The 27,531-nt window shown below is 35.9% G+C and overlaps 3 protein-coding genes across 4 annotated transcripts; all 3 read left to right on the top strand.

Moving 5' to 3' along the window:
• Positions 1-919: 919 nt before the first annotated feature.
• LOC111495649 (exocyst complex component EXO84C) lies at positions 920-9,856 on the top strand. Of its 2 annotated transcripts, XM_023145770.1 has the most exons (7): positions 920-1,327; positions 3,804-3,898; positions 4,763-5,804; positions 6,243-6,767; positions 7,781-7,969; positions 8,943-9,079; positions 9,269-9,856. In XM_023145770.1, the coding sequence occupies exons 1-7, from the start codon at positions 1,232-1,234 to the stop codon at positions 9,510-9,512; spliced, it is 2,328 nt and encodes a 775-aa protein (XP_023001538.1). In that variant the 5' UTR covers positions 920-1,231; the 3' UTR covers positions 9,513-9,856. The 2 variants fall into 2 exon arrangements, with proteins under 2 accessions (XP_023001538.1, XP_023001539.1); XM_023145771.1 differs by lacking the exon at positions 920-1,327 and having other exon boundaries at positions 3,881-3,989.
• A 700-nt stretch (positions 9,857-10,556) lies between these two features.
• LOC111495695 (uncharacterized protein C12B10.15c) lies at positions 10,557-14,352 on the top strand. The gene is made up of 4 exons (XM_023145854.1): positions 10,557-10,847; positions 10,933-11,025; positions 13,394-13,572; positions 14,106-14,352. The coding sequence occupies exons 1-4, from the start codon at positions 10,685-10,687 to the stop codon at positions 14,169-14,171; spliced, it is 501 nt and encodes a 166-aa protein (XP_023001622.1). The 5' UTR covers positions 10,557-10,684; the 3' UTR covers positions 14,172-14,352.
• A 5,675-nt stretch (positions 14,353-20,027) lies between these two features.
• Positions 20,028-21,138, top strand: LOC111495693 (protein PHLOEM PROTEIN 2-LIKE A9). The gene is made up of 3 exons (XM_023145851.1): positions 20,028-20,114; positions 20,363-20,454; positions 20,526-21,138. The coding sequence occupies exons 1-3, from the start codon at positions 20,040-20,042 to the stop codon at positions 20,902-20,904; spliced, it is 546 nt and encodes a 181-aa protein (XP_023001619.1). The 5' UTR covers positions 20,028-20,039; the 3' UTR covers positions 20,905-21,138.
• Positions 21,139-27,531: the final 6,393 nt, after the last annotated feature.

Here is a 27,531-nt window from a genome sequence, read left to right as displayed (position 1 = left end):
GGGGGGGGGGGGGGGGGCGTGCTTTGTTCGAGGGGAGGTGTTGGATGATGAAAGTCCCACATCGGCTAATTTAGGGAATGATCATGAGTTTATAATCAAAGAATACTCTCTCCATTGGTATGAGGCCTCTTGGGGAAACCCAAAGCAAAGCCGTGAGAGCTTATGCTCAAAGTGAACAATATCATACCATTGTGGAGAGTCGTGTTCGTCTAGCAAATACAATTGTCATTTAAAAAAAAAAATCATTTGTCTATTTTTTTTTATAAAGAATTTATCTTAATTAATTTTACTAGGATGAACTTGGTCACAAGTATTAAAAATTTTATTGTTCATTACAGAAGCCTATATATGTTTATTGTCGCAAAAGATTAGAGGTTCAAATTTTCTTATTTTCCTATTTTTCATGGTGTTAGTCTCGATTTCATGAAATAAAATGAAATACTATTTAAAATGTGCTACAGAGGCAGCAAATAGGTTCTACGAAACTTATTAAATACAAAATTTATTGTCCCAATTAATTTTTAAAAGTGTTCGATTTACTTGATATAAAATTAAAATTTCATAAATATATTAGATAAAAAATATAAAAAATTCAAGGATCAATTAAATATTTCCTAAAGTTCAGGAGACTACATGAACAAGAAATTAAACGTTTTATAGACTAAAATTTGTAATTTAGCATTAAATGAATTTGTGCTCGAACATATCGGATCTTCATCTTAAGGAAGAAAATATATAATTTATTTATTGAATAATACTAGATTTATTACTATTTGGTATGGATAAAATTTTAATTGGACTAAATTTTAATTTTTTCAAATTATAGGATTAAATTTATTTTAACTGTTTTCTAAGGAGGAAATTAAATAAAAGTGCAATTTGTGGTATAAAACAAGTTTATTATTGGGCTACCATTTTTATTCGACCAAGAGAGCTTTTGCTCGGATTACAGTCCAGACTGGTTCTTCATCAACATTCGTGATTCCCGAGACTAAAAAATCAAATCAATTCCGAAAGTGTAAGCATAAAATCTCCACCCAGAGAGATTCTGCAGCTTCTCCTCTCAACCCTTTGATCCATCTCCAATTTTTCCACCGGAAATTTGGTACACACTCCACTGTCTTCCATCGGCTGTAAGCAGCCGCCATTTCCGGATACTCTTTGCCCAGCTTTGCCTCCGATTCAAATCTCACTTGGAGAGGGTTTTGAAGCATAGTTCGAGTACGAAAGAATGGAGAGCAGCGAAGAGGAGGATGATTTCCCGTCTATTGAGAGCATCATTCCGCAGTCCAAGGTTGATTCTCTCTACCAATCCCACACTGAACAGGTTCGTTCTTCTGCTTCCTTACTCGTACATTGCAGGAAAACGGAATGTTGTTCTTGTTATTGTTCTTTGAATTACTGCAGATTTAAGATTTTGGGTCGTTTTATCGTTTCCGTTTGTATTCATTTCTGTGTCCATGTTCTTACCGTGCTGATCTTAATGTATCTAGTTTAGCCGAACTATAAAATTCTCTTTGGTCTTTCTTTTCTGATCTGTTTGTGTTGACAATTTCTGGTGGATAAATGTAAATCTCAACTACAACGTGAAGTGAACTATTACTTCATACTACCCGTGGGAAGGAAAGCTTAGCTGCAACACTTGCTCATAAATGTAGCCGAAAAATGTAACTAAGGGAAAAGGGACTAAAACTGTAGCAATAATTCTAGTTCCTTGCTCGGAAATTGGAGAAAAACCAACACGTTCTCCAACATTCTACTCAAGCTAATGCATCAATATTGGGCGTATTTCGCTTGTTTGTGTTCCTATGAAACTTTGTATGTGTAATAAACAACAACATCCTGTATTTTCTCTTCAGTCTTCTTTCAAATCTGGAAGGCTCTTTTGTCTAAATCTAGGTGTTTCAAGAGAGTATAAAAATTGCAAAAGACTTTCTTCAGTTTGATGAGAAATGCACTTCAAAGGGAGGGAAGCTAGGTTTCCCATGTTGATATGGTCAGACATAAAAGATTGTTAAGTTAGGTAAAAAACCAGAAGTAGAGAGAGAGAACAGAACGGAACCGATAGCCCCGAATTATGTTGAAGAAGTCAGGACGCTCTCCGCATACCTCTCATTTGAAAAAAATAATAAAGTTTGTGAAGGTTTGCACATTTCCTCACTTGAGTAGAAAGCTTTGTAGAAAGGAGGATATCCTGAGCCCAGCACAAGCACTAAGTAGATCAATCAAAGTAATAAAGTTGGATCAAGAAAGAAGGCCTAAAGCTATGCAGTCAAACTCACGTTGTCGACACTTCTTGTCATGAGTGATTTCTCGTATGTGTACAGATGGGTAGAGCGTCTCATCTCTTTCCTCAAAGCGGTGGATCAAACTTCGACCATGTCACGAGAGTGAATTTGGTTTCACTTACTAGTCACACTCAGTGTATCTTGAGAAAACCCATGAGAGGTTGAGATTTCTAGAAGCTTTAATTTTATGACTTTCACAAATGAGCAAAAATCGAAAATATGCTGAGCATCTTCCTGGCTATTCCTACATAATGAGCAACAATCTGAGTTGAGAGAGCAAGAAGATTATTATTTTTTTTCTTTGGGCTTTGTTGTATATATTGATTTCACCAAAAGTTAAGGACCCCAGCAAGATTTTCACTTTTTTGGACTTTGAGAATGAAGGATCAGGTCATCTTAAGTCAACCAAGAGAAGATAGCTTTTTATCATTGTACACGTCTGCACTCAAGCTGTCAAAGTCTTTTCCTGAAAACAATGCTTTCTGCTGTCATGAGGTCTCTTAAGCTTACCCCAATCCTCCAATTCCTTACCCAAAAATGGGCTTCTGAGATTGATACCTGCCACAACTGATTTTACTTGGTTGGTTTTAAGATCAGAGACTGGCCTCAAAGGTTTATATGAGGTTGAAAAGCTTAAGGGATTTTCCTCTCTTCCATCACTGAAAAGTATAGAATATAATCAAGAAAATGGAGATCTTTTATCTAAATACCTTGAGATCCAACAGACAACCCTTCAATCAGATTGTCGTTTATTCCATTATTGATCAACTAAAGAAAGTGCTGAACCGCCAATGAAAAATGGAAAGGAGAGAGGAGTCCCTTGTCTACAGCCTTCAAGATGCCTTAAACCTCCCCCTTAGTTATTCATTGATGATCACAGCTTAGGAGACTGTAGAGATTCAACAGTATTCCTCCCTCTATGTCCAACCTTTCAAAAGAATAAATAATTAACTGAAAAACCAAGCTTTAATTGAGAAAAAGGAAAGAATATGAACAAACTTGTAAAAAGAATAGTCCAACACAAAAGGAGTCAAAACACAAACCTATGCCATCCATACATAAAACTAAAAGGGCTTCAACCAACAAGAATTAGGCTTAGACCTATTAGTTATTTAATCCCTGACAGTGGATGGTTAATGGCAATTATACCCGTGCTGGCCTGGGTGTATGGTAATTTGTGAGAGTCGTGGGGCAATAGAAACAACAAAATCTTCTGAGGATGAAAGAGTGTTTCTAGTGATGTTTGGGCCCACATTTCAAGGCTCTTTTGTAATATTCGCGAGGTCTTATTTCTCTTAACTAGAGCCCTTTCATGTGGTTTGACTCCCTTTTGTGGGCTTTCATCTTGGGTGTTCGTGTATTCTTTCATTTGTTTCTCAATAAATGTAAGCTTTTCATTAAACTAAAACACTAGTTTGAATGGAGTATTTTGGTGTATTTCTGCATTTTAAATTTAAGTTTACATTTTTTTAAAGTTTGTATTGGTTTTGATATAAGAAAATGGTGTATGTGTAGGGAATTAGAAGGCTATGCTGTGAACTTATGGATTTAAAGGATGCTGTGGAGAACTTATGTGGCAATATGCAGACCAAGTATTTGGCTTTTCTAAGGTAACAAGCTGACCAGTAAGTATATTCACAAACTATAGTGTGGCTTCTTTGAAGTGATGAACTGCCATTTTGGCACTATACTATGGAACTGGTCAGTAATCCATTTAAAAAGTTTCAATGTCTCGTGTTTACTTCACAATTTTGAAGCCATTCTGTTTTCAAGTCTATGGCTAGTGAAAAGAAAAGCATATGTAGAAATGAGAGGAAATTAAATTTTCAGGTTCTGTGCATTGGAAAAAAATCTTTGATTACGAGAAAATCCCAAAACACCTTCATAGTATTGGGTTTATTGCATTCCATCGTTTTTTAAAAAGAAATTCAAGGTACAACCACGTATCCTGGTAATTTGCAAATGAGCAGATTTTTAACCATTTAACAAAATCTCTTTAGTTCCAGATTTTCAATGTAACTCTTCAGGATCCTTTGATGTTTCTTATGAAAAAGAAAAAAAAAAATCCCGTAGAACTTCTGGTTAAGATCAAAACTTTAGATTCGGTACCCTCTTCTTCGATCAAACTCCTCACAGCATCAGATGAAATTTAATAAATGAGCGTCATGCTTCTCCTGGTTGGCACTTTCCTATGGCATAATTTCAAATTCTCATCTCCCTCTTGTTATATTTGACCTTGCACATTTAATACCACCTTTGGCTATCCTTGGTATCGATATCATATTAGCCGGTTTCTAGCAAGTTTCCTGTCCTTCCACAAGAAGATAATTCCTTGTTTTCCTCAAGGCAGTTTGCATTTTCTACTGATGTTCTTAAATGCTATTCATATTTAATCCAGGGTGCACGTTATTTGAGTTTCACTCATTTTTGTCGGAGATTCATGAGTCTAGGACTTAATTTTGGCTGTTATTCAGGATATCCGAAGAGGCTGTGGAGATGGAACATGAGTTGGTTGAGCTACAAAAACATATTTCATCTCAAAGAATTCTAGTGCAAGATCTAATGACTGGTGTATGCCACGAGTTAGAACAGTGGAGCCAGTCTAATGATGGCACTGATGAAGTTAAGGATGGTGCAAAAATTTATGACCCTCAAGATTCCTTGTCAAAATTGGAAGATGGTCACAATATGGTATTTCTTGAAAATTTTGACATTCTTTTAGCTGAGCATAAGGTAGAAGAAGCACTGGAGGCTTTAGATGCTGAAGAGAGAAACTCTCCGGAGCTCAAAACAACTGGGGAAATTTCAACCGAATTGTCCTCGTACAAATCTGCATTTTTGAAACGCAAAGCTATGCTTGAGGAGCAACTGATTGAAATTTCCGAACAACCTTTTGTAAACCTTCGTGAGCTTAGAAAGGCCTCATCTGGTTTATTAAGACTTGGTAAAGGTTCTTTGGCTCATCAATTACTGCTCAAGTCATTTGGATCTCGTCTTCAAAGGAGCATCACGACTTTTCTTCCTTCATGTTCTGCTTGTCCGAAGACATTTTCAGCTACTTTGGGTAAACTTGTATTCTCTGCAATTTCGTTGGCTACTAAAGAATCTGCTTCAATCTTTGGTGATGATCCTATTTACACAAATAGAGTTGTTCAATGGGCTGAATGTGAAATTGAGTTCTTTGTACGATTGGTGAAAGAGAATGCACCATCTTCTGAAACAGTGTCTGCTCTGCGTGCAGCTAGCATATGCATACATGCTAGTCTTAATTACTGTTCATTATTGGAAACGCAAGGCTTGAAACTGTCAAAGCTACTTTTGGTGCTCTTGCGGTCTTTTATGGAAGAAGTTCTCGAGTTGAACTTCCGAAGGGCTAGAAGAGGCATTCTTGACTTGGCTGAACCAGATGACAACTTTGTATTATCATCTCGCTTTGCGTCGCCATTGTCTCCATTTTTGACATCCTTGGATAGCTTGCTTGTGGTTAGTGGGATGAAGTTCATGCATATTGTTGATGTAAGTTGGTTATTTGTACTCAAATTGTTCTTGCTGAAAATTGTGTTGGTTCTTTTTGATTTTTTACATATTGCTTCTATTTATTTTAAAAATAATTTTGGATGCTTTGATAACTTATGCAGTATGCACCCGTTTATAATTTTAGCATTGAAAAAATATCTAATTTTTAATATCATAGGTAGCCGAATCCCTCTGGTTTGAACCCATGACCTCAAAGCATTTGGTTTTGTAGCTTTGCCCTTTGTTCACCAGGCCAGTCACCACTATTTCAGAATTTGAAAAACTCTTAGTAATACAAAATGAGAGATTCAAGAAGGCGTAATACAAAGGAGAAGGAAAAAACTCCTGAAATGACCATTCAATTTTTACTTTATTTGGTAAGTTGGTGATTTTTTCATTAACTGACAATGTGATACTGGAACATGGCAACTTTTATAGGATATATTGGAACAGCTGACATCATCAGCAGTTTTTCATTTTGGAGGCAACGTCTTGAATAGAATTTCTCAGTTGTTTGATAAATACATGGACGCCCTACGCAAGGCACTACCTGGCCCCTCGGATGATGAAAATCTTACAGAACTAAAAGAGCCTACACCCTTCAGAGTTGAAACTGATTCCGAAAAGTTAGCGATTCTTGGTATAGCATTTACCATTATGGATGAACTTTTGCCAGATGCTGTGATGACCGTCTGGAAATGGCAGGATGAATTAGTCCAGAAGAAAGAATCAACTGAGACTGTTGTGTATAATTCTGGAAGTTCTGTTGAACTGAAGGATTGGAAGCGCCATCTCCAAGTATCATTTGACAAGCTTAGAGATCACTTCTGCCGGCAGTATGTTTTGGGTTTCATATATTCAAGAGAAGGAAAAACAAGATTAGATGCATGGATTTATTTAAGTGGGGATGGACAACAGGATCTTCATTGGGGTTCTAATCCTCATCCATCACTTCCATTTCAGGTATCATCCCTTTATGTTAGAATATTGACGTGTTTATGATGCATTCTTAAGGCGTTTTGGATTTCCATGGCTATTTAAAATGTATTGAGAAAATTATGTTTATATGATTGCACGTCGTCGTATATCATACTTCGTTTGTATATGATGATCATTTTAGGCCGACAAGTTATAGGATCTGGGCTCGGTAATCATAGACATGGAAAAACATTTTGGCTGAGCTGTTATATTTCTTTCTTCATTGTTTTAGTGCACTTTAGTTTGGTGTATGGGCTTAAACCACATAATCAATTATCTAAATTTGTACTGTCTAAGTTCCTTGAGCTGCAACTCATTATCCGCCAAATTTACAGTATATGGTACAGAGGGTAGAGAATTCAAAATTCAAGCTATCAGTATGGTGAGATCCTACATCGGTTGGAGAGAGGAACGAAGCATTCCTTATAAGGGTGTGGAAACCTATCCCTAGTAGATGTGTTTTAAAACCGTGAGGCTGAAAGCGATATGTAACGAGCCAAAACGGGCAATATTTATTAGTGGTGGCCTTGGGCTGTTACAAATGGTATTAGAGCCAGACACGACGCTAACCTCTAAAAGGAGTGGAATATGAGATTCTACGTCAGTTGGAGAGGGGAGCGAAACATTCATTATAAGGGTGTGGAAACCTCTCCCTAGTAGATGCATTTTAAAACTGTGAGGTTGACGGCGATATGTAACGGGCCAAAGCAGACAATATCTACTAGCAATGGTCTTGGGCTGTTACAAGTATAAACACGGAATTAAATTGTGTAAGAACATAAGCAGAGGCCAAAGGTTTGGCCAACTTTACAAGAGATAAAGTAGTATTCTCTAATCCAATTTGATGGCCAGGGACTGAAATAACAGCAATATGATTCAGCCGTACTGCTGGCTTCTGCCTGTTTCAAACTCTTCTTTTGTGTGTGTAAAAAAGAACTTACTACTCTGTTGATATATCAGTTTTCATGCTATGAACGTGATTTCTGGCATTATTGCAGGCACTATTTGCAAAATTGCAACAATTGGCAATTGTTGCAGGAGATGTCTTGCTTGGGAAAGAGAAGATACAGAAGATTTTGCTTGCTAGGCTGACAGAGACCTTCCTTATCTGGTTGTCTGATGACCAAGAGTTTTGGGGCGTTTTTGAAGACGATTCAGTCGATCTTCTGCCAGTCGGTTTGCAGCAGGTATGTCTCATCTGGCTCTCCTGAGTGCCTTTAACTACATCTCTTATCATTCATAAAGTTTCAACCTTAAACAAGTTTGAGCACCACCAAGAAGCCAAGTTCTCTATACTATTGACAAAAGAGTTGCAAAAAGTTTTCGTTCTAAAAATTTCTTCGATTTCTTTCCTTCCAAGTTGATCATAATGTAGCTTTAATCGAATGATCCCAGCGGATCTTAGCCTTCCTTTTAAAGTGAGTCCCCAATAGACTCCAACGGCCAGTCATTAACCTTCTTAGGGAGGCTAATTGAGTTACCATACTTCTTGAAAATAAACGATGAACTTAACCACCAAAGAATAGTGCAACAAGTGATCATGGATTCATTCCCATGTCGAAGGGGAGATAGTTCAAGATAGAAATTTCCTTTGCAGTCTGTCAGCAATATTAAAACCTCTATAAATCACTGTCCACAAAACACTGTAAGGTATCTCCCTTCTAACTCGGGTTTTACTGTTCTTTCACAAGGTAAATAGGCTTCGCCAACCTCCCCTCAAAATCCTCGACGCGTTGTTTGAAAGCGCGAATACACGCTTCTATCAATTCCCCTCAAAGCCTGATTTTCTTCCAAACTTAAGAAGTGCTTCGGTTTGCTCCTTCACCTCTCCAACTCAGTAAAGTGCTGTTACACTCTATTCCACCATAGCATCCCACAACCTTGCTTGGTTGGTTTTGAGATGCATATGAATAAGAAAAGAGTGGGATGCTATAGATGAATGAAATGGACAGCACCCTGAAGCAACACAGAACACTCCCAGAAAATTTGAAATGGCTGCTAATCTCCCCCCTTCATCTGAGAACTTTCTACAAACAAAAAATAGGAATAATAAAGTAATACTACCCCCTCTAATTTCATTCATAAACAATGAAATAGAGAGTTTATTTCTTCTTCTTCAAAGGAAAAATGAACCTGTGCATAATATCTTTCTCTTGGCAGCTAATTCTGGATATGCACTTCACGGTTGAAATAGCACGTTTTGCTGGCTATCCGTCTCGCCAAATCCATCAGATTGCATCTGCTATCATTGCTCGTGCCATCAGGACATTTTCTGATAGAGGCATTGATCCACAAAGGTCTCACTTTCTCTCTCTCTCTCTCACATATGCTCACGCACGCACACACATGCCACACGCACACACACGCCACACGCACACACACGCCACACGCACACACACGCCACGTGCACACACGCACACGTTCTCTTTTGCTACTGTGCTGCCTTTGTAATGGAATCGAAAAACTGAAATACTACGTATGATTAGTGCGCTCCCTGAGGATGAATGGTTTCTTGAAACTGCCAAGTCTGCAATCAGCAAACTACTAGGAGCTGACGGGTCCGATAGTTCCGAGATTGATGACGATCACATTATTCTACACCATGACGACGACTCGGATTCTGATGATACTACTTCCTCTCTTTCAACACTAGAATCTACAGAGTCTTTTGCCTCTGCAAGTATGGGAGAGCTTGAGAGTCCATATGATCTCACCGATTCCGAGAACTAGTTTCGAAAAGAGGGCAGGTGAAAAGCTGACCCCCTGAATTTTTAGCCATTGTCAACCTTTAGAGATCGCTTCCGATGGAGTTGTGATCGGATTTTGAGGTATGAGATTGTAGAATACAAGGTTTGTAACAGTGTTTATTGTAGATGTAGTGTAGTTGATGTTTAATGTGGTGATGAATAAACTATTAATGTATTTGCATGCTGTATTTATCCATGATCATATCTTTCCCAGAAACGAGAAGTATGATCATCCACAGATCATAGATATGTTTGAAACATAGCTCCAACATATCATAGTTTAATGTAAATTTTTCTGTTTACTCAAATCACAATTTAGTTGATGAAGTTCAGGGGTTTTGATAATTATTATATCTCGCCTTGAACACAATTTCGTGTGTAATCTAAACTTTGTTTGGTCACATATGTTGCTTATGCGTGCATGCTCAATCATCTACGTTTTTAGCCAACTTGCCTCTACTTTAGGTCAAGTAATCTGACTCGATCTGGTCTATACCTATTTATTTATTTAGTCAAACATTTAATTAACATTTGCAACTCAATTTTAAAGTATATTTGAAAAATCACATTCTAAAGACGTAATATTTATTTTTAAGAGTTGTTGGAGGATCGGAAAAAACAATTATAGAATTAAATATCTTAAGAAAATTAGTGAACTTGGGAAACAATCTAACTCAATAACCTAAATAATTTGATAATCTAGCACAACTCTACAAATTGGGTTGAGCTCTTCAGGTTCTTCGATTATCAAGTATCTTGAACATTCCTATGATAGAATATTGTTTGAATCCATTCTAAATTGAACCGAATCTATCAATTAATTTAATGTACTTAAGTGGATAAGAGTTTGCTAATATCTATTTTTTTTTTTCAAACCAAAATTTTAACTTATTGATTATATGAATTAATTACATCGTAAGAATGTTAAAATTTAATCGATGAGATTTTTCTAGGTTTTTTTTGTGCAAAAACAAAAATTTATGACGTGGGTTTAGGGTTTTTATGATGAGATAATTTCGAGCGGGAAAATCTTGGACACTAATCGATTCTTAGGGCTGAAAAAAGCGGGAAGAAATGGTCAGTTGAATTTCCTCGCTAGAAATCCGAAGCATCGACGTGGGTTTAGGGTTTTTGAATTTAGGGTTTCTTGATCAAATGGATTCTGAAAAGGAGAGGAAAAGGGAAGTAATCGTGGATTTTGATTTTGGGAGCGATTCTGGAGCTGTCGATCTCAGCGGTAAAGTCCATCAGCTTCCGTGTGCCGTTAAATTCGATGGTCCTTGCTCTGTTTCTCAGTATTTTAAACCTAAATCCACTGGTAATGCCCCTACTTTTCGCTGTTTCTCCTTGTCCGTTTCATACTGGATAGTCTCTTTTTCATTCTTCTTTTCTCTCTGTTCAAGGAATTGAGGTTGATGGTTTGAGCGTTCAGAATGCTTATTTCAGAGGAAGAAAGTTGCAGGGAGCTACCATTTCCCTTCCGGAAGGCTACTATGGTAACATAAAATGCTTTCAGTTCTTAGTTCATTGAAAATTGCATCTTGTTTGTTGTCGTTTTCTACTTGTATTGTTGAATACTTCTGTGAGATCCCAGGTTGGTTGGAGAGAGGAACAAAACATTAATTATAAGGATGTGGAAATCTCTCTCTAGTAGATGCGTTTTAAAATCCTGAGGTTGATGACGAGGTGTAACGGACTAAAACGGACAATATCTCCTAGCGGTGGGTTTGGGCTGTTACAAATGGTATCAAACTAGACACCGGACGGTGTGCTAGCGAGGACGTTGGACCCCATGGGGGGTGGATTGTGAGATCCCACATTGGTTGGAGAGAGGAACAAAACATTACTTATAAGGATGTGGAATCCTCTCCCTAGTAGACGCGTTTTAAAATCGTGAGGCTGACGGCGATACGTAATGGGCTAAAGTAGACAATATCTACTACAGTGTGCTTGGGTTGTTACAAATGATATCAGAGCCAGACACCGGGGGGTGTGCCAGCGAAGATGCTAGACCCCCAAGGGGGTGGATTGTGAGATCCCACCCCGGTTGGAGAGAGGAACAAAACATTCCTTATAAGGATGTGGAAACCTCTCCCTAGTAGACGTGTTTTAAGCCCTACTTCTGTCCCTGCAAGAGTCAGTCTTTCAAGCTTGATTGTCCAAAAAGATAAGAATAGTCAGCTTTGACTTAGTATATCATAAACTTGAGATCTCCATATTAGTTGAGTTTCTATTTTTTAGAAACATCATTTTGTGCTAGCTATGAACATTTCTGTGATTCGAAAATGTTGCTGTTGTGAGAACTAGTTTTTCTAGCTCTGTTGGATGTTTTTGGTTGTGTTTGAATTTTTTGATCTTAAAGTGGAATCTTTCTGCTCTCTCTATATTGATCAATGATTAGATATTCACAGTATCTTTGTCTTGTCTTGAACAATATTTTTTCCGACAAACCAATACAGCTCATCAAAAGCCATATATCAAACACAGATGGCTTCAGTAGATTATCAAATAAAGTTTATTCCAATTTCAAGCATACTCAAAACTGGCTTCCCTTAAAATTGTGCATGTTTTCATTCACCTGTTTTAATTCATTTAGTTGATATCTGATATGGAAGTAGTTTCAAGACCCATTGCTATTGGCTATGGTGAATCATTGTTGAATATAAGAATTCAAATGAGCAGAAATTAAACATACTGGTAGTTCTTGTTCTAAGACTTGGCTGCAACTGTTCGTCTCATATGTGGGTTGAATGGGATTCACTAAGACAATTAGTGGAGAGCTTTTCGGTCACAACCCAAACCCACCATTAGCAGGTATTGTCCTTTTTGGACTTTCCCTTTTGAGTTTCCTCTCAATGTTTTTAAAACTCGCCTGCTAGGGAGAGGTTTCTACACCTTTATACACCCTTATAAAGAATGCTTCTTATTTCTCTCACAATCCACCCCCTTTAGGACCCAGCGTCCTCGTTGGCACTCGTTCCCCTCTCCAATCGATGTCTTTCCCCTCATTGTGGGATCTCGCATTTCCTATAATTCTTAGGCTATTTTCTGATTGATGTTCTTATTTCACTTATAATATGCCTGGATATATTTTGAAGTAATTTCTAAATGCATCCTGCTTATGTTTTGTGAAGAAAAGAAGCCATTCCTTAGTCTTTCTTTCTCCTCAGCTCCTTCAGCTGGTTTTTTTCATAATGGTTATTTTGAAAAACTTCATTTGGTATTCTCTTTAACTAAAGATTAGCTCATACATGGGCAAGTTTCCCTGTTAGCATTCCTTGTTTTGCATTCATGAACGTTTTGAAGAAGAGATAACAGGAAAAGAGACAACTTGAACCTTCTCATTTAGTATGAATACGATACGTTTATTTTCCTTTAGGAGATTTGGTATGAAAGAACTATAGATTTTCATGTCTCTTTTAGTTATTAGGCTGCTATATAAGAACAGTTTTGTAACTATCCCTTTTTGTGTTTGTAATTCTAGCCTATCGGAAAGTATCTATATTAAGGGCCTTTGTTTGAATGGATACGAGGATATCTAATCTTCTATCCTTTTGAGTTAATGTAAATGTTTTCTGTCGTTAAAGAAAGAAAGATGTTCTATTTCGTGTAACGACCAAAATCCACAGCTAGCAGATATTATCCACTTTGGCGTTGTCAACCTCATGGTTTTAAAAACCGTGAGGGAAAACTCGAAAGGAAAAGTTCAAAGAGGACAATATCTGCTAGCGATGAGCTTGGACCGTTACAGTGAACTTCTGCACTAAGGCAACCATAGCCAATATTGATATAAATTTCTTCCACAATTCATTATACCATTTTGAACTAAAGGATCTATATCTATCTGTAAATGTTGTTCTTCAGGCTATGTGATAGGGAGGAAAAGTCTTAGAAAGAGAAAAGCTTCTGAAGAGTCTCAAGACTCGAGCTCTTGGCAAGTGAAGGCCAAATTTGAGAACATTACATATTGGAACCATGACACCCTACCAACACAAGATGATACGTTCCAGCGTTCTTTTCACTGGCTGACCGTTGCACAAGCAGTATGATCAACACACACTAAATGATTCATAATTTTTGGCTCTAGATATATAGACATGTCCTGTTTGCATATTTTCTGAATCCAAGTACTAAACTGCTTTGAGAATTGAGAATAGTTTCATACAAACTTTAAAGGTACAATTAAGAAATGGAAAAGAAATGGGTGTTTCTTTTATATCAAATATATTAGGTTTGTTATTATAACAACTCAAGTTCACCACTAGCAGATATTGTCTTCTTTGAGCTTTTTCTTTAGGGCTTTCTTTCAAGGTTTTTAAAACATGTCTGCTGGGTAGAGATTTCCACACCCTTATAAAGAATGTTTCGTTCCCCTCTCCAACCGATATGGGATCCGTTTGTGCATAGCTTGTCTTCAATATTGGCCAAATATGAAAAAGGTTCCATATTGTTTATAACATTTATTTTGACTGATCTTTGAAGAATTTAGCATTCTTGTATAACTTGTTTGTCTTCTCTATTCATAAATTTATTTCCTCAAGTTTCACAACTCCTGGAATTTTGTTTATGGCTGCAGTTGCACAAACCGGTAACTGCAGAAGACTTGGCAGATGCATCTACTGCTCTCAAGAACATGAGTTGATCAAGAAGATCATGTGCTCTAAGACTAAGGTAGTATGAAATGATTCCGCACCACTTCTATTTGTATTTGGTCACATTATTATCTATATTACCTATTTATTTAATGGGTTTGGCATGATCGTGATCTGGCTGAAACTTAACGATGCTATTAAAAATTATATGATCATTAAAAATTTCAATTATATAGAATAAATGATCCAATTGAGCATATAGTTTATGCATGGAACTACCATATCTCAAAGCCTTCAACTAACTAAACTAAGTTTAGGCAATCTTCTTAATGAACAACGCATCATGGATCTTCAATCCTCCCTTCCACTTTGAACTCCTAACTCCATACAAACCAACATGAATGGCCCTTTGGTTTTTGGGTGTAGAAGCATCAATTGTGAGTTCTAAAGGTTCCTTAGGGATTGTTAGCTTTTGATTTGAGGGCTTGTTTTGAAGAGAAATTTTGTTGGAAGAAGAAGCGCCTTGACTTCCCTGTTGAGGATTGTTGGGAGATAAGTTTCACATCAGCTAGTTAAGGAGTCGATCATGGGTTTATAAGTAAGGAATACATTCCGTTGGTATGAGACCTTTTGAGGAAGCTCAAAACAAAGCCATGAGAGCTTATGCTCAAAGTGGATAATATCATACCATTGTGTAGAGTCGTGGATTCCTAACATTCTCAACCTTAGCCATTACATAGACATTAGTCCCATTACATGCCACACCAGAAGAATTTCTTGTCCTGCAGAAAGATTAGAAATTCAAATGGTTAAACTACCATCAAAATCCAAAGAAAAAATTAATCTAGTTTATGATTTTCAAAACTTGGATTAGATTTTGAAATTATGTATGGCACAACAAAGAAACTCAATTGTAGAAGCAACAAAGTACATCTTATGTTCAAAATTCGAATGACCTTGACATTTTCATTGTCTCCTACGACATGATCATGTTACTTCTCAGTTTTAAAAGTGAAAACTATTCCCACAGACTATCACGGGTCTTTTGAACATATTTTGTCTTCATTCACATGTTCCTAAGAAAAATTCATAGAAGGTCACTTAGATTGCTTCAAGGAAAATGCACTTAATTTTGGAGTTCTTATGATTGAGCCAATTTATTGGTATATATAATAACTTTCAATTCTTTTAATCATTTGTGAGATCCCACATCGATTGGAGAAGGGAACAAAACATTTTTTATAAGGGTGTGAAAACCTCCTCATAGCAAAAACGTTTTGAAAACTTTGAGAGAAAGCATGAAAGGGAAAACCCAAAGAGGACAATATTTTCTAGCGGTGGGCTTGGGCTGTTACAAATGGTATCAGAGCCAGACATCGGGCAGTGTGCCATCGAGGACGTTGAGTTCTAAAGGGGGTCGACACTGGACAATGTGCCACTGAGGATGCTGAGTCCCGAAGAGGGTGGACACTGGACAGTGTGCCACCGAGGACGCTGAGTCTCGAAGGGGGGTGGACACCAAGCAATGTGCTAGCGAGGACGCTGAGCCACATTGGTGGACATGGCTGTGTGTCAAGGAGGACGCTGCGCCCTGGATGGAGGTAGATTGTGAGATCCCACGTCGATTTGAGAGAGAAATGAGTGTCAGCGATGACACTAGTTCCCGAAAGGGGATGGATTGTGAGATCCCACATCGGTTGGAGAGGGGAACAAAACATTATTTATAAGAGTGAGGGAAAACCCGAAAGGGAAAGTCCAAAGACGACAATATCTGTTCGCGGTGGATTTGGGCTGTTACATCTTTTCTTAGTCATTCTATTCTCGAGATCTCTCTCACTCGGATTTTATATCGGTTCATTCATGTACCCCTCTTTTACTCGAGTGTCACATTTCATAACCTTCCTTTTCAAAAACCAAACGATTATCATGCATACCATAATGTTTTATTTATGTTTTTGTTTTTAAAGCTCTCCATAATAAAATGATAGAAACTTTGAGCATAAGAAACTTCGAATCCAAATACCTTATTGAATTACCACCAAACCGATTAGGTTACAATAAATTTAATCTTTTATTTGAATACTTGGGTGTAGGAGTTAGTGATATGCCAGTAGCGATCATCGTTGTCCCATGTGATGTTCAATCCTCCAGGATAGAATATGATGTTTCCCTGAAGAATTAAAGATCAAATGCAGAAAACTGCAAGAAAACTGATAGAATCTTGAGTTTCATATAATAAATACTTCAAAGAAAAACAAGAGGATGAGTTGAAAGAGCATACCTTTTATCCTCGGCTATGGAAACAGGAAAAAGTGTGGTGATCTTAGGAAAAAACGTGTATGGGGCTTCCCTTGAGTTCAATATCAGGCAATGATTGGATGCAGCCCTTAGACCTCTTGTTCTATACATTCTTTCACGTGCCACTTTTTCTTTTCTTTTGTTCTTTTCACTTTCTAGCTGAGGCAACGCCATAGATAGTGGAATTAGTGGAACCATATTGCACAATTGGAAGATTTTTGAGAAGACCAGAATGATTTATTCTTCCTTTGTTTGTAATAGCCTAAACTCTGATAGCAAATATTGTTCTTTTTGAGTTTTTCCTTCGAGGGTTTCTCCTCAAGATTTTAAAACACGTCTATTAGGGAGAAGTTTCCACACTCTTATAAGGAATGTTTCATTTCTCTCTCCAACCGAGTGAGATCTCATACAACTACTTATGCAAAGATACTTTGTGATATTTTACCATTCATACATCAAGGAGAGAATAGAGTAAAAATGGTAAGACTACTGGCTCTCAAATGCTAGGGTACTACACTCTTATCTTGATCATAAGACATGTCTTGGTCTTTAGGCTCTAGCACGAGTTTAGAGTAGATAACATGGTTTTGTTTCAAGATCTTGGAATTTTTGGTTCATAAACATGGTTATGCTTTAAGGACCTGGTCCTAAGGTTTTGAGCTCATAATCATCCTTTTATCTTAAGGTTTTGCATTCTTAAGCATGGTTCTATCTGGAGAACTTTGGTCCTAAGGTTTTAAATTCTTATGTTCTTAGAACCTCACTAGCACTTAAATGAGTCCTCACTCCCTGGGGGTTAAGGAGAGCAGATCACATTGAGATATCAACTTCCTCCATACATGGGTCTTAGTCCTAACTCATGACTTATATCACCCCTCGCCCGTGGCCAAGTTTGAGGAGAGTGGATCCCACCACGTTCACTCCATACACAAAGCATTACATTAGTCCTAGCACTTAGACACCCTTGAAAGACCTTGTAGATCCTATGGTCGGTGAACAATATAAACAAATTTGAGTTTGAGGTTTCATACAATCCTTGCAGTATAACATACATGCGTCTCCGCAATATAGTTTCAATACCTAAGTCGAGGGTTTCATGTCTCAAGCCACATAGTCAGAATCCTGACATCTTACAAGGAAACAAGGTAGGGCATCCCACCTTGGTGGAGGAAAACATGAGATCATGTTGCAGCGCTCATTGAGAGGTTTTGTGACACTAGAGTAAATGAGAGAACATGAATAAACCAATACCACATCTAAAAGAGAGAAATCTTGAGGATAAGATTATTAAGAAAGGTAGAAAACAATTGAAAGTTACTACCTATACTAACATAGTGCAGCTTCTATTTTTTGGTGGCTCAATCATAGGAACTCCAAAGTTAAGAATGTTTTGCTTGGAGCAATTGTATATTGAATGACCTCTTAGAATTTTTTTTCAAAAATGATGTAAGAATAAAACATATTGAAAGAACTCGTATTAGTATTTAGAGATAATCATTCTCTTAGAAGAAGGAAGTAACGTGATTATATTATAGAGATGTAGGAAAATGTCAGAGATATCAAGTACAACTCTGACAACATGTAGTCGACATATAAGCAAACATCACCTAAAAGACATATCTTTGCTTTGTCGGTCTACGTGGCAGATTAACAATTTAAATATATTCAGATTATACATGCATGCATGGCATTCATGTTCCTTTTTAATATATTAGTCAATGAAATGGATTGATCTATTCCGTCCACTCATGTTTCTATCTTATATTCCACTAAGATTCTTTTTAATCTCTGTTTTCTCTGCGGCTGCAAATTGGTTCCCAACTTGCCCAATCAATGTCAATATTCTTTAAAATATCATTTCCCATCGAAATTTCAAAGATTACTCGGACTTGTCGACCAAGGCTATAGATTCATTGAATACGACAGTGTAAAGCGTGTGTAGCTCAGAACATCTAAGGACATCACAGACTTGTTATTACCTCAAACTTCCTTGGCCTAAGCGGCCATAGTCCCTCTAAGAAGCTGGTTGTGGAGGGATTCCTCTGCATAGCTAGTTAGCAGGTTGAGGTCTCGTTTGTTAACGAAATTAACTAGAAAAATTGTTCCACCAACTAAGAACGGTCATGCACAACCACCCATAGAATTAAGAAATAGCTCTCAGTCTATCAATCATTATTATGTATGTACCTGGTAAGTTTCCCCGTGTGATGAGTTAAATTAAGCCGCATACTCCACTCTTAGTGGTGCCCTTCCGTCAATTCCTTTAAGTTTCAGCCTTGCGACCATACTCCCCCCAGAACCCAAAGACTTTGATTTCTCATAAGGTGCTGATAGAGTCCATAAAGCAACATCCGCCAATCCCTGGTCAGCATCATTTATGGTTGAGACTAGGACGGTATCTAATCGTCTTCGAGCCCCCAACTTTCATTCTTGATTAATGAAAACATCCTTGGAAAATGCTTTCGAGCAGTTATTCGTCTTTCATAAATCCAAGAATTAATGAAATACGAATGCCCCCGACTGTCCATGTTAATCATTATTCCAATCTCAAAAGCCAACAGAATATGATCGAAATCCTATGACGTTATCCCATGCTAATGTATACATAACATAAACTTGCTTTGAACACTCTAATTTCTTCAAAGTAACAGCGTCGGAGGCACGGTCCGGCCAATTAAGGCCAAGAGCGCATTGTCGATAGAAGGGGACGAGCCAATCGACGCTCACCATAGGTTAAAAAATATACGTTATAACAAAATATCACACAAAAATAATCTAAATATAACCTTAACCATGATTGTTATTCTAGTTATGTTTGTAATTTAATTAGTGGTTTTGAGTGTTATATTAATTAATATCTAAATTAAAAATAGGAGAGATATTTAGAATAATTATTTGTAATTTAGTGCGTAGAATAATTATTCGATTTCTAGAATATGCTCAAATAAAGGTTTCCTTAATAAATTAGCGGCCTTAAGTTAAAAGTTTAATTTTATTATTTATTTATAATTATTTCATTTTAGAATTGACAACTTCAAATATTATTATATGTAATTTAGCATCTATTGTTTTTGTTCCTATATATTAAATTCACGCACTTCATTGGTGCTTCAACTTTATGAATTTTAATTTTCATTCTCTTGATTCATTATAATTTATTTAAAAAACAAATTATTTTAGAAATATATTTCCAATATATTTTTTTAAATAAAAGATATTACGATTATTTAATTAATTTAGAGGACTAAATTTAAGATTTATTGAAAATGATGGAAATAAAATGAAATAAAATCCAAAATAAACGGACTGTAAATATGTGGGATTAATTGGTATTTTGAATTTATCCTATAAAAACTAAAAATATAGAAGAAATAAAAAAAAAACATTTTTAAAAAACTCTTTTAAATACTTTTAAAATTACATTGGAACTTTTTTGAATATTTGAAAGTATTTTTATTTTAAAAATATTATCTCGAGAGAGATGCCTTTGAAAACGCGGATACAAATGGTGCATGGCTGTCGTCAATCGTTGTTTTTTTAATACTTATTCTCCCAAATTGCTATAAAAAGCATCACTTCTTCTCCACTCCCACTATTATTAAAAAAAAAATACAGCAAACATGGTTGGAGTTTTGCATTCATCACTTCACACCCATGGATACCCAAATGCCATAGAAAAGATAGAAAAGATGGAGGTACTTACATAACTCTTTCACGTTAATACGGGAATCATATAGTAACAATATCATACTATTGTGGAGAGTCGTGATTTCTAATATAGTATCAGAGTTATATCCTTAACTTAGTCATGCCTATAACAAATATTGAATAATGAATATGCTTTGTTCGAGGATCTCAGAGAAGGAGGGGAGAGACTGTTATTCTCAAAGTGGACAATACATACAATTAACGATATCTTATTTTATTAACTCAATTTCCACAGAACCAGAAGACCTTAATCTATTCGAAAGGCTTCAACATCACATGGGGCAACGACACTCGCTATTGGCGCTTGCCTCCTCAATCTCGAACCCCGTAAGCCGCTCTCTTTATTTCTCATTCTTCCCCACCTCTACATTTTTAACCTTGTTTCCATTACTCTACAGGACGAAGGACTCAGCTGCTGAGCTGCTGCAAGTGTCGTGGTTGGAGGTGACATGCTCGACGGACAATGTGGAGGCTGGAAAAAGCTACAAAGTTGGGTTCAATCTGTCCATGACCGAGGCGGCTTTTGGATGGAAAGGGTGTAAAGTTTACATAATGGCCAAGATTGGGAAAGCTGGAACGTTCGTGTATAAGAAGGTGTGCCTCGACACGAAAGAGAAGAACTTCGACATACCGAAGGAGGATCTCGTTATCACTGTGAAACCTCCGTCAAGCTCGCCGGGAGATAACCGTCTCTACTTCGGAATGTATGAGGTTTGGAGCGGGAGGTGGAAGGGAGGACTTAAGATTCATCATGCATTTGTAGAGAAAATCAACTAGTTAAGCATCACATTAGAATTATGGGATATGATAGTCGTGTATTGAACGGTTAGAAATAATTAGGTGTCATATTATATATACATTATTGACACATGATTTAGTCTTTGCAAGATTTATTAATCCGAGAGTATTGATAAGAGAAAAATTATTAGTATTTGATGTACGATCTATGCAAATACACGTGGGCTCACTAGGCAAGCTCATTAATATACCACTAGACTTGACTATGAGTAAGCACACGCTCCACTATTGAAACTGACGAAAAAGAAAGGAACGTGAATAATATCATGAGCATTTACACATTACATAACTAGAGAAGTAATCCATGATTATATGAACATACAATATGCATGAGGTGTTTTAAACCTCTCCTTAATAGATGTGTTTTAAAATCGTGAGGTTGATGGCGATACGTGATAAGGCAACCCTAATCCTCAGCCCAACGATCCAAGCTTTTGTTTTAGCAAGAATCCTTGAATCAAAGTAATTAACACCTCCTTATACGAAATTTGGATCAACCAAGAGATAAGGCTAGAATTAGATTATCTCTTACGTTCGAAGATCTAGAAGCAAGATTTGGAGCCTTATTCTAAATTAAGTCACTCCACAATCTAACTTGATCAAGGCTTGATTGAATGGCTCGGGTACAATTCTACCACAAGAATTGCTTGAAACTTAGAAATGAAAAATATGATGCTCAGATTTCTAAGGGCAACGTCTCAATTTTGAAATGTTTTGATCAAATCTAAATGCTTCACTCACAAAAATATTAGAAGAAAATTAGTAGGAACAGGAAGCATGTAGTAAATCCATAAACTACTTTCTTAAAGAATAAGTCACAGCATGCTTTGCATCATTCATAAATTTATCTGCCACATGCTTCATCATCGGCCAACAAAAATGTAATGTTTTGACAAAATCTAAATGTTTCACTCACAAAAATATTAGAAGGAAATTAGTAGGAATAGGAAGCAAATGAAGTGTAGTAAATCCATAAACTACTTTCTTAAAGAGTAAGTCAGTAGCATGCTTTGCATCATCCATAAATCTATCTGCCACATGTTTCATCTTCGGCCAACAAAAATGTTTATGCAACATCTTATAAACTTTATTAATCTTAAGATGTCCGCACTACCCTATACTTCTCTCAAAAACAAATCTTTTATAGAGCATTTAAGAATACAAAACATACTCTTAGTAATTAAAAATTTATGAAACACATAATAATCATCCACCACTTTTTTTTGCAAGACAAGATGCATAAATAGTTCTAAAGTCTTGGTCATCTCTATATAATTCAATAATATGCTCAACTCCAAGAATTTTTGCAGTAAGAGAAGTAAAGAGATCATACCTTTTAGATAACACATGAGCTACTGTATTATCCTTACCTTGCTTATACTTGATGACATACAAAAATGTTTCAATAAATTCCACCCACTTTGCATGTCTACAGTTCAGTTTGTTTTGACCCTTCACGTACAAAACAATTCAGTTTTCATGATCAAAATGGATCACAAATTCTCTAGACCATAAGTAGTGTTGCGGCACATGCAATATATGAGCTACAAACAATTCTTTATAGGTAGGGTATTTCAACGTTGCCCCATTTAGTTTTTCACTAAAATACACTAACGGCTTTTCATCTTGAATTAAAACAACACGACAAAACCACATGCATCACATCCAATTTTAAAAGTTTTATAAAAGCTAGGCAAAACAAATAATGATGCATTGCTTAATTTGTTCATAAGCAAATTGAATGCATTCTCTTGCATTCCTCCCCATTTAAAAACAACATTCTTTTTCACTAAGTCATTCAATAGTTCAGTTATGATTCTAAAATCATTTATAAATCTCTTATAGAGGTTAGGTAACTCATGAAAACTCCGAACTTTACGTGTACTCTTTGGTGTTGGCAAATCCATATTAAATTTAACTTTGTCTCTATCTAATGCTATTCTATTTTTATCAACTATGAAGCCAATAGAGTGAACTTTTTCCATGCAAAAACTACCTTTATTAAAATTAAATTTCTCTTTTCCATGTGTAATCAAAACTAATTTAGCATGTTCCACATGCTCAAGCAAAATCTTCAAATAAATTATAATATCATCAATATAAACATGTTTTCTCATATATTTTCTCAAAACATTATATATTAAGAACATAGGTGTACGCGAAGCATTAGTTAACCTAAAAGGCATAACAAGCCATTTATACAATCCAAACTTAATATTGAAAGTTGTTTTCCATTCATCTCCTACGTGCATTCTAATTTGATGATATCCAGATTTCAAAATAATTTTTATAAATAGACACGAATCATGCAATAAATCAAGATATCATCTAACCTAGGAATAGGATGTCCACACTTTACCTTGATTTTGTTGATGTCTCTCTACAACCGTAGCCAAATAACTATCTCTCTTCCTTTTTTCTTCAATTTCATCTCTTTTTTCTTCTTTTTTTTTTTTCCTTTGATTTTTCTCTACTTTTTCATTCAAACTCTTGTTTTTCTTTTAACTCTTTTTCCTCCAACTCTTTCTTTCTTTCCTCCAATTTTAATTGATTAGCAAATACATTTGCAGAACTCAAAGATACAAGAATGGTTTTTCTACCATTTTTTACAAAAGAATACCTATTCAAATAGCCATCATACATAACCCTCGACACATCACAAAGAACTTCATCTTTATATTTTCCCAAAGTAAAAGATATTAAAGCTTGGGAAATTACCTTTATTGTTCCACTATCATTGAGCCATTGGAGCTTGTAAGGTTTAGGATGATCTTGAGTTGAAATTTGCAACCTTTTGATCAACATAGTACTTACTACATTGGTGCAACTTCCACTATCAATGATAAGACTACAAGTAATCCCCTTGACTAAACACCGCGTGTGAAATAAGTTGTCTCTTTGATCATCAACATCATTCTCCATAACTGAGTTTTAAGAAGCCTTCTTGTAATAAGTGCCAAATGAATACCATCTTCTAGTTTCTTCTCATTCTTCTGGAGTTCTTCAACTAGATCATTGATCTCCCCTCCATTTTTCTCGTCTTGGTTCATAATTGTACAAACAGTAGTTTTATATGCTTAGGACCTCACACACTCAACTCACTGATTTTACACTCAGGAACACTCGTGTTTAACACACAAAAGTAGGCTATTTGGGAAAGTGACTAATTTCTTATCAAGGTAGATAATATAGATAAAGCAATTCTGATAGTAGCGAGTTATTCAAGACAATCAAGATAAGGTAATTATGTAGTAACAACAAAATAAAACAAGAAATGAACAAATAAATAAGTGACAAAGATATTTTTTTGATATAATTGCACACTTGAAAAAAAAAAATGAATTCCAAAGAGAATGGTCGTGAAGATCGAACATAACAATTCCAGATTTATATACTTTAGGGAAAAATGAAAATAGAAATTTATTTGATCTTCAAATAAACGTGTAAATGATCTAATGATAAGGATATATTAAGAACAATATGATAAGAATTTTTTTTTTTTTTTTCTTTCAAGATCTAAATATGATCTTTAACAGGACACTAAGAACAAAGTAGAAGGATAATGAAGAACGCTGGAAATGACAGTAAGTAAATGACAGATTTAAAGAGACGATAAACAATAGCAGAAATTAAAGATAAAATCAATTCTAGAGTCGGCCACAAAGATGCAACCTGGCCCTGATACCAAATTGATAAGGCAACCCTAATCTTCAGCCCAACGATCCAAGCTTTCGTTTTAGCAAGAACTCTTAGAATCAAAGTAATTAACATCTTCTTATACGAAATTTGGATCAACCAAGAGATAAGACTAGAATTAGATTACTTCTTATGATCGAAGATCGAAGATCTAGAAGCAAGATTTGGAACCTTGTTCTAAATTGAGTCACTCCACAATCTAACTTGATCAAGGCTTGATTGAATGGCTCGGGTGCAATTCTACCACAAGAATTGCTTGAAACTTAGAAATAGCAAATATGATGCTCGGATTTCTAAGGGAAACATCTCGATTTGAGATCTAAATTACATTCATCCACAATTTATTTTTTACATAACATATTGTGGATATTTATAGTCTCCCGACAAAAGACGTTTGTGGCCGGGATTAAATCCCGATATGTTTGTGGATGAGATTTATTCCCGATCCCCTTTAATCTCCACAAAGAATAAGTCAAATTGACCCTTTGACTTTTACATAATTTATTAAATTAAACATAGTTTTTTTTTAACAAATGTTGATGTGCTTGAGTGGCTAATGCAACAAACTTAAAATCAATTGAGATAGGTTCAAATTCTATATCTTCATGTGACATTTTTTGAATCTGCTAGGGAGATGTTTCCATAGCCTTATAAGAAATGTTTCGTTCTCCTCTTTGAGAGGGTGTTATTAAACAAACATTCCATATGGGGTGTTAATAACATCCAATCAGTTAGAGAGGAGAACACCCTCTCAGTTAGAGAGGAGAACGAAACAAACCATATGGGGTGTTAATAACACCCAATCAGTTAGAACAAACCATATGGGGTGTTAATAACACCCAATCAGTTAGAGAGGAGAACGAAACATTCCTTATAACGGTTCGAAACAAACCATATGGGGTGTTAATAACACCCAATCAGTTAGAACAAACCATATGGGGTGTTAATAACACCCAATCAGTTAGAGAGGAGAACGAAACATTCCTTATAACGGTTCGAAACAAACCATATGGGGTGTTAATAACACCCAGTTAATAACACCCAATCAGTTAGAACAAACCATATGGGGTGTTAATAACACCCAATCAGTTAGAGAGGAGAACGAAACATTCCTTATAACGGTTCGAAACAAACCATATGGGGTGTTAATAACACCCAATCAGTTAGAACAAACCATATGGGGTGTTAATAACACCCAATCAGTTAGAGAGGAGAACGAAACATTCCTTATAACGGTTCGAAACAAACCATATGGGGTGTTAATAACACCCAATCAGTTAGAGAGGAGAACGAAACATTCCTTATAACGGTTCCATATGGGGTGTTAATAACACCCAATCAGTTAGAGAGGAGAACGAAACATTCCTTATAACGGGTACATAAACTTCTCTCTAGCAGACGCGTTTTAAATATGTAATGGGTGAAACAAACTATAGTTTTTGGCGGTGGGCTTTGACTACTACAATAGAATACATGTTATTCATGCATCAAACAATTTCATCTAACCTAGCCTCTCAACGTTCCAACAATATAAGTTTAATCTAATGATGCTAAGCTCGTGTGAGCTAATTGTTCCCTATGCTCAACCTTATCATAATCAAATTTTGCATTCATTCAAGAGATCAATTTTTCAATTACAAAACTAGATGATGGCACATCATTGTTCTTTTAGTACACCGCATAGATTCTTTCGATATTTATAATGAAAGTGGAGACATAAATAAGACACAACAAATCAAATCAGCCGACATTTGGAAACAGCATCCAACGTTGAATTAAATTATTTGTAGATTCCTTTCTAATACATGGAATGGGGCGGTAGGTCGAGAGTCTCACCAACTCCCCTTTTCATTTTGCCCCTTGGTTTCGTTATTATAAAGGATGTTTCATTAGATTCTCGTTCACAAAACAAGTTCATAGAATGAAATCTTTTATTATATGATAAGCACTTCTGGTTATGTGTTTTTATTCGGTGAAGAAATTTGAAGAAGTAATAGAGAGTCGATAGCATATACTTACATTGATTATGCATGAGATGTAGATCTACATGACATGAAAAATACTTCTGGTTATATGTTTTTACTCTGTGAAGGAACTTGAAGGTGCAACAGAGAGTTGATAGCATATATTTACAATGATTATGCACGAGATGTAGATCTACATGACAAGAAAAACACTTCTAGTTATGTGTTTTTTACTCGGAGAAGAAATTGAAGGAGGTGTGTCTTGTTCCTAAAAAAAAAACAAATTGCAGTTAGTTGACAAGTAACTAAAAGAGTTGTGTCTTGGACTTCCAAAAAATAATATGTAACTACTTTGTCCACTAGTAAAGTAGAGTTTACACTAGCTGTCTCTCTTGTGTTTGTCGGGGTGTAGATGAAGAGAATATTAAAAATACTTGGTCATTTTCAAGACAAATGTATCACTATGTTATGTGATAACAGTTTTACCGTTAAGCTGCCCAAGAATGCAATCGTGCATGTACGCAACAAACACATTGATGTAAGATTTCATTTCTTGCATGATTTGACCAAAATAACGTTATTGAATAGAGCATTCTGTCACACAAGAATAAGTTGCAAATATTACGACAAAACCACTTAAAGCGTTCATTTGAGTTTAGGATAGAATCATTTCAGCTCACCACCTTTATCTCATCATATTGCACTAAAGCATTTGGAGATGCCTTTTTCAAACCCCATCTTGTCTTTTTTCATTTTTTTTTTTAAAAGAACAATGGAATAAAGTTCAACTTTTTAAGAAAATTGGTTTCAATTCCATAGAAATTCGATAATATATGAATGGTTGAAATTCAAGATTCTTGGCCTTTAAATTTCAATAAAAAAAAAAAAAAAAAAAAAAAAAAAAAAAAAAAAAAAAAAAAAAAAAAAAAAAAAAAAAAAAAAAAAA

The sequence above is a fragment of the Cucurbita maxima genome, unplaced genomic scaffold (genome assembly GCF_002738345.1).
Source record: "Cucurbita maxima cultivar Rimu unplaced genomic scaffold, Cmax_1.0 Cma_Scf00021, whole genome shotgun sequence".
In the NCBI taxonomy this organism is placed as follows: domain Eukaryota; kingdom Viridiplantae; phylum Streptophyta; class Magnoliopsida; order Cucurbitales; family Cucurbitaceae; genus Cucurbita; species Cucurbita maxima.
The sequence above is the reverse complement of the archived record's forward strand: the minus strand, read 5'-3'. Positions and strand labels throughout refer to the sequence as shown.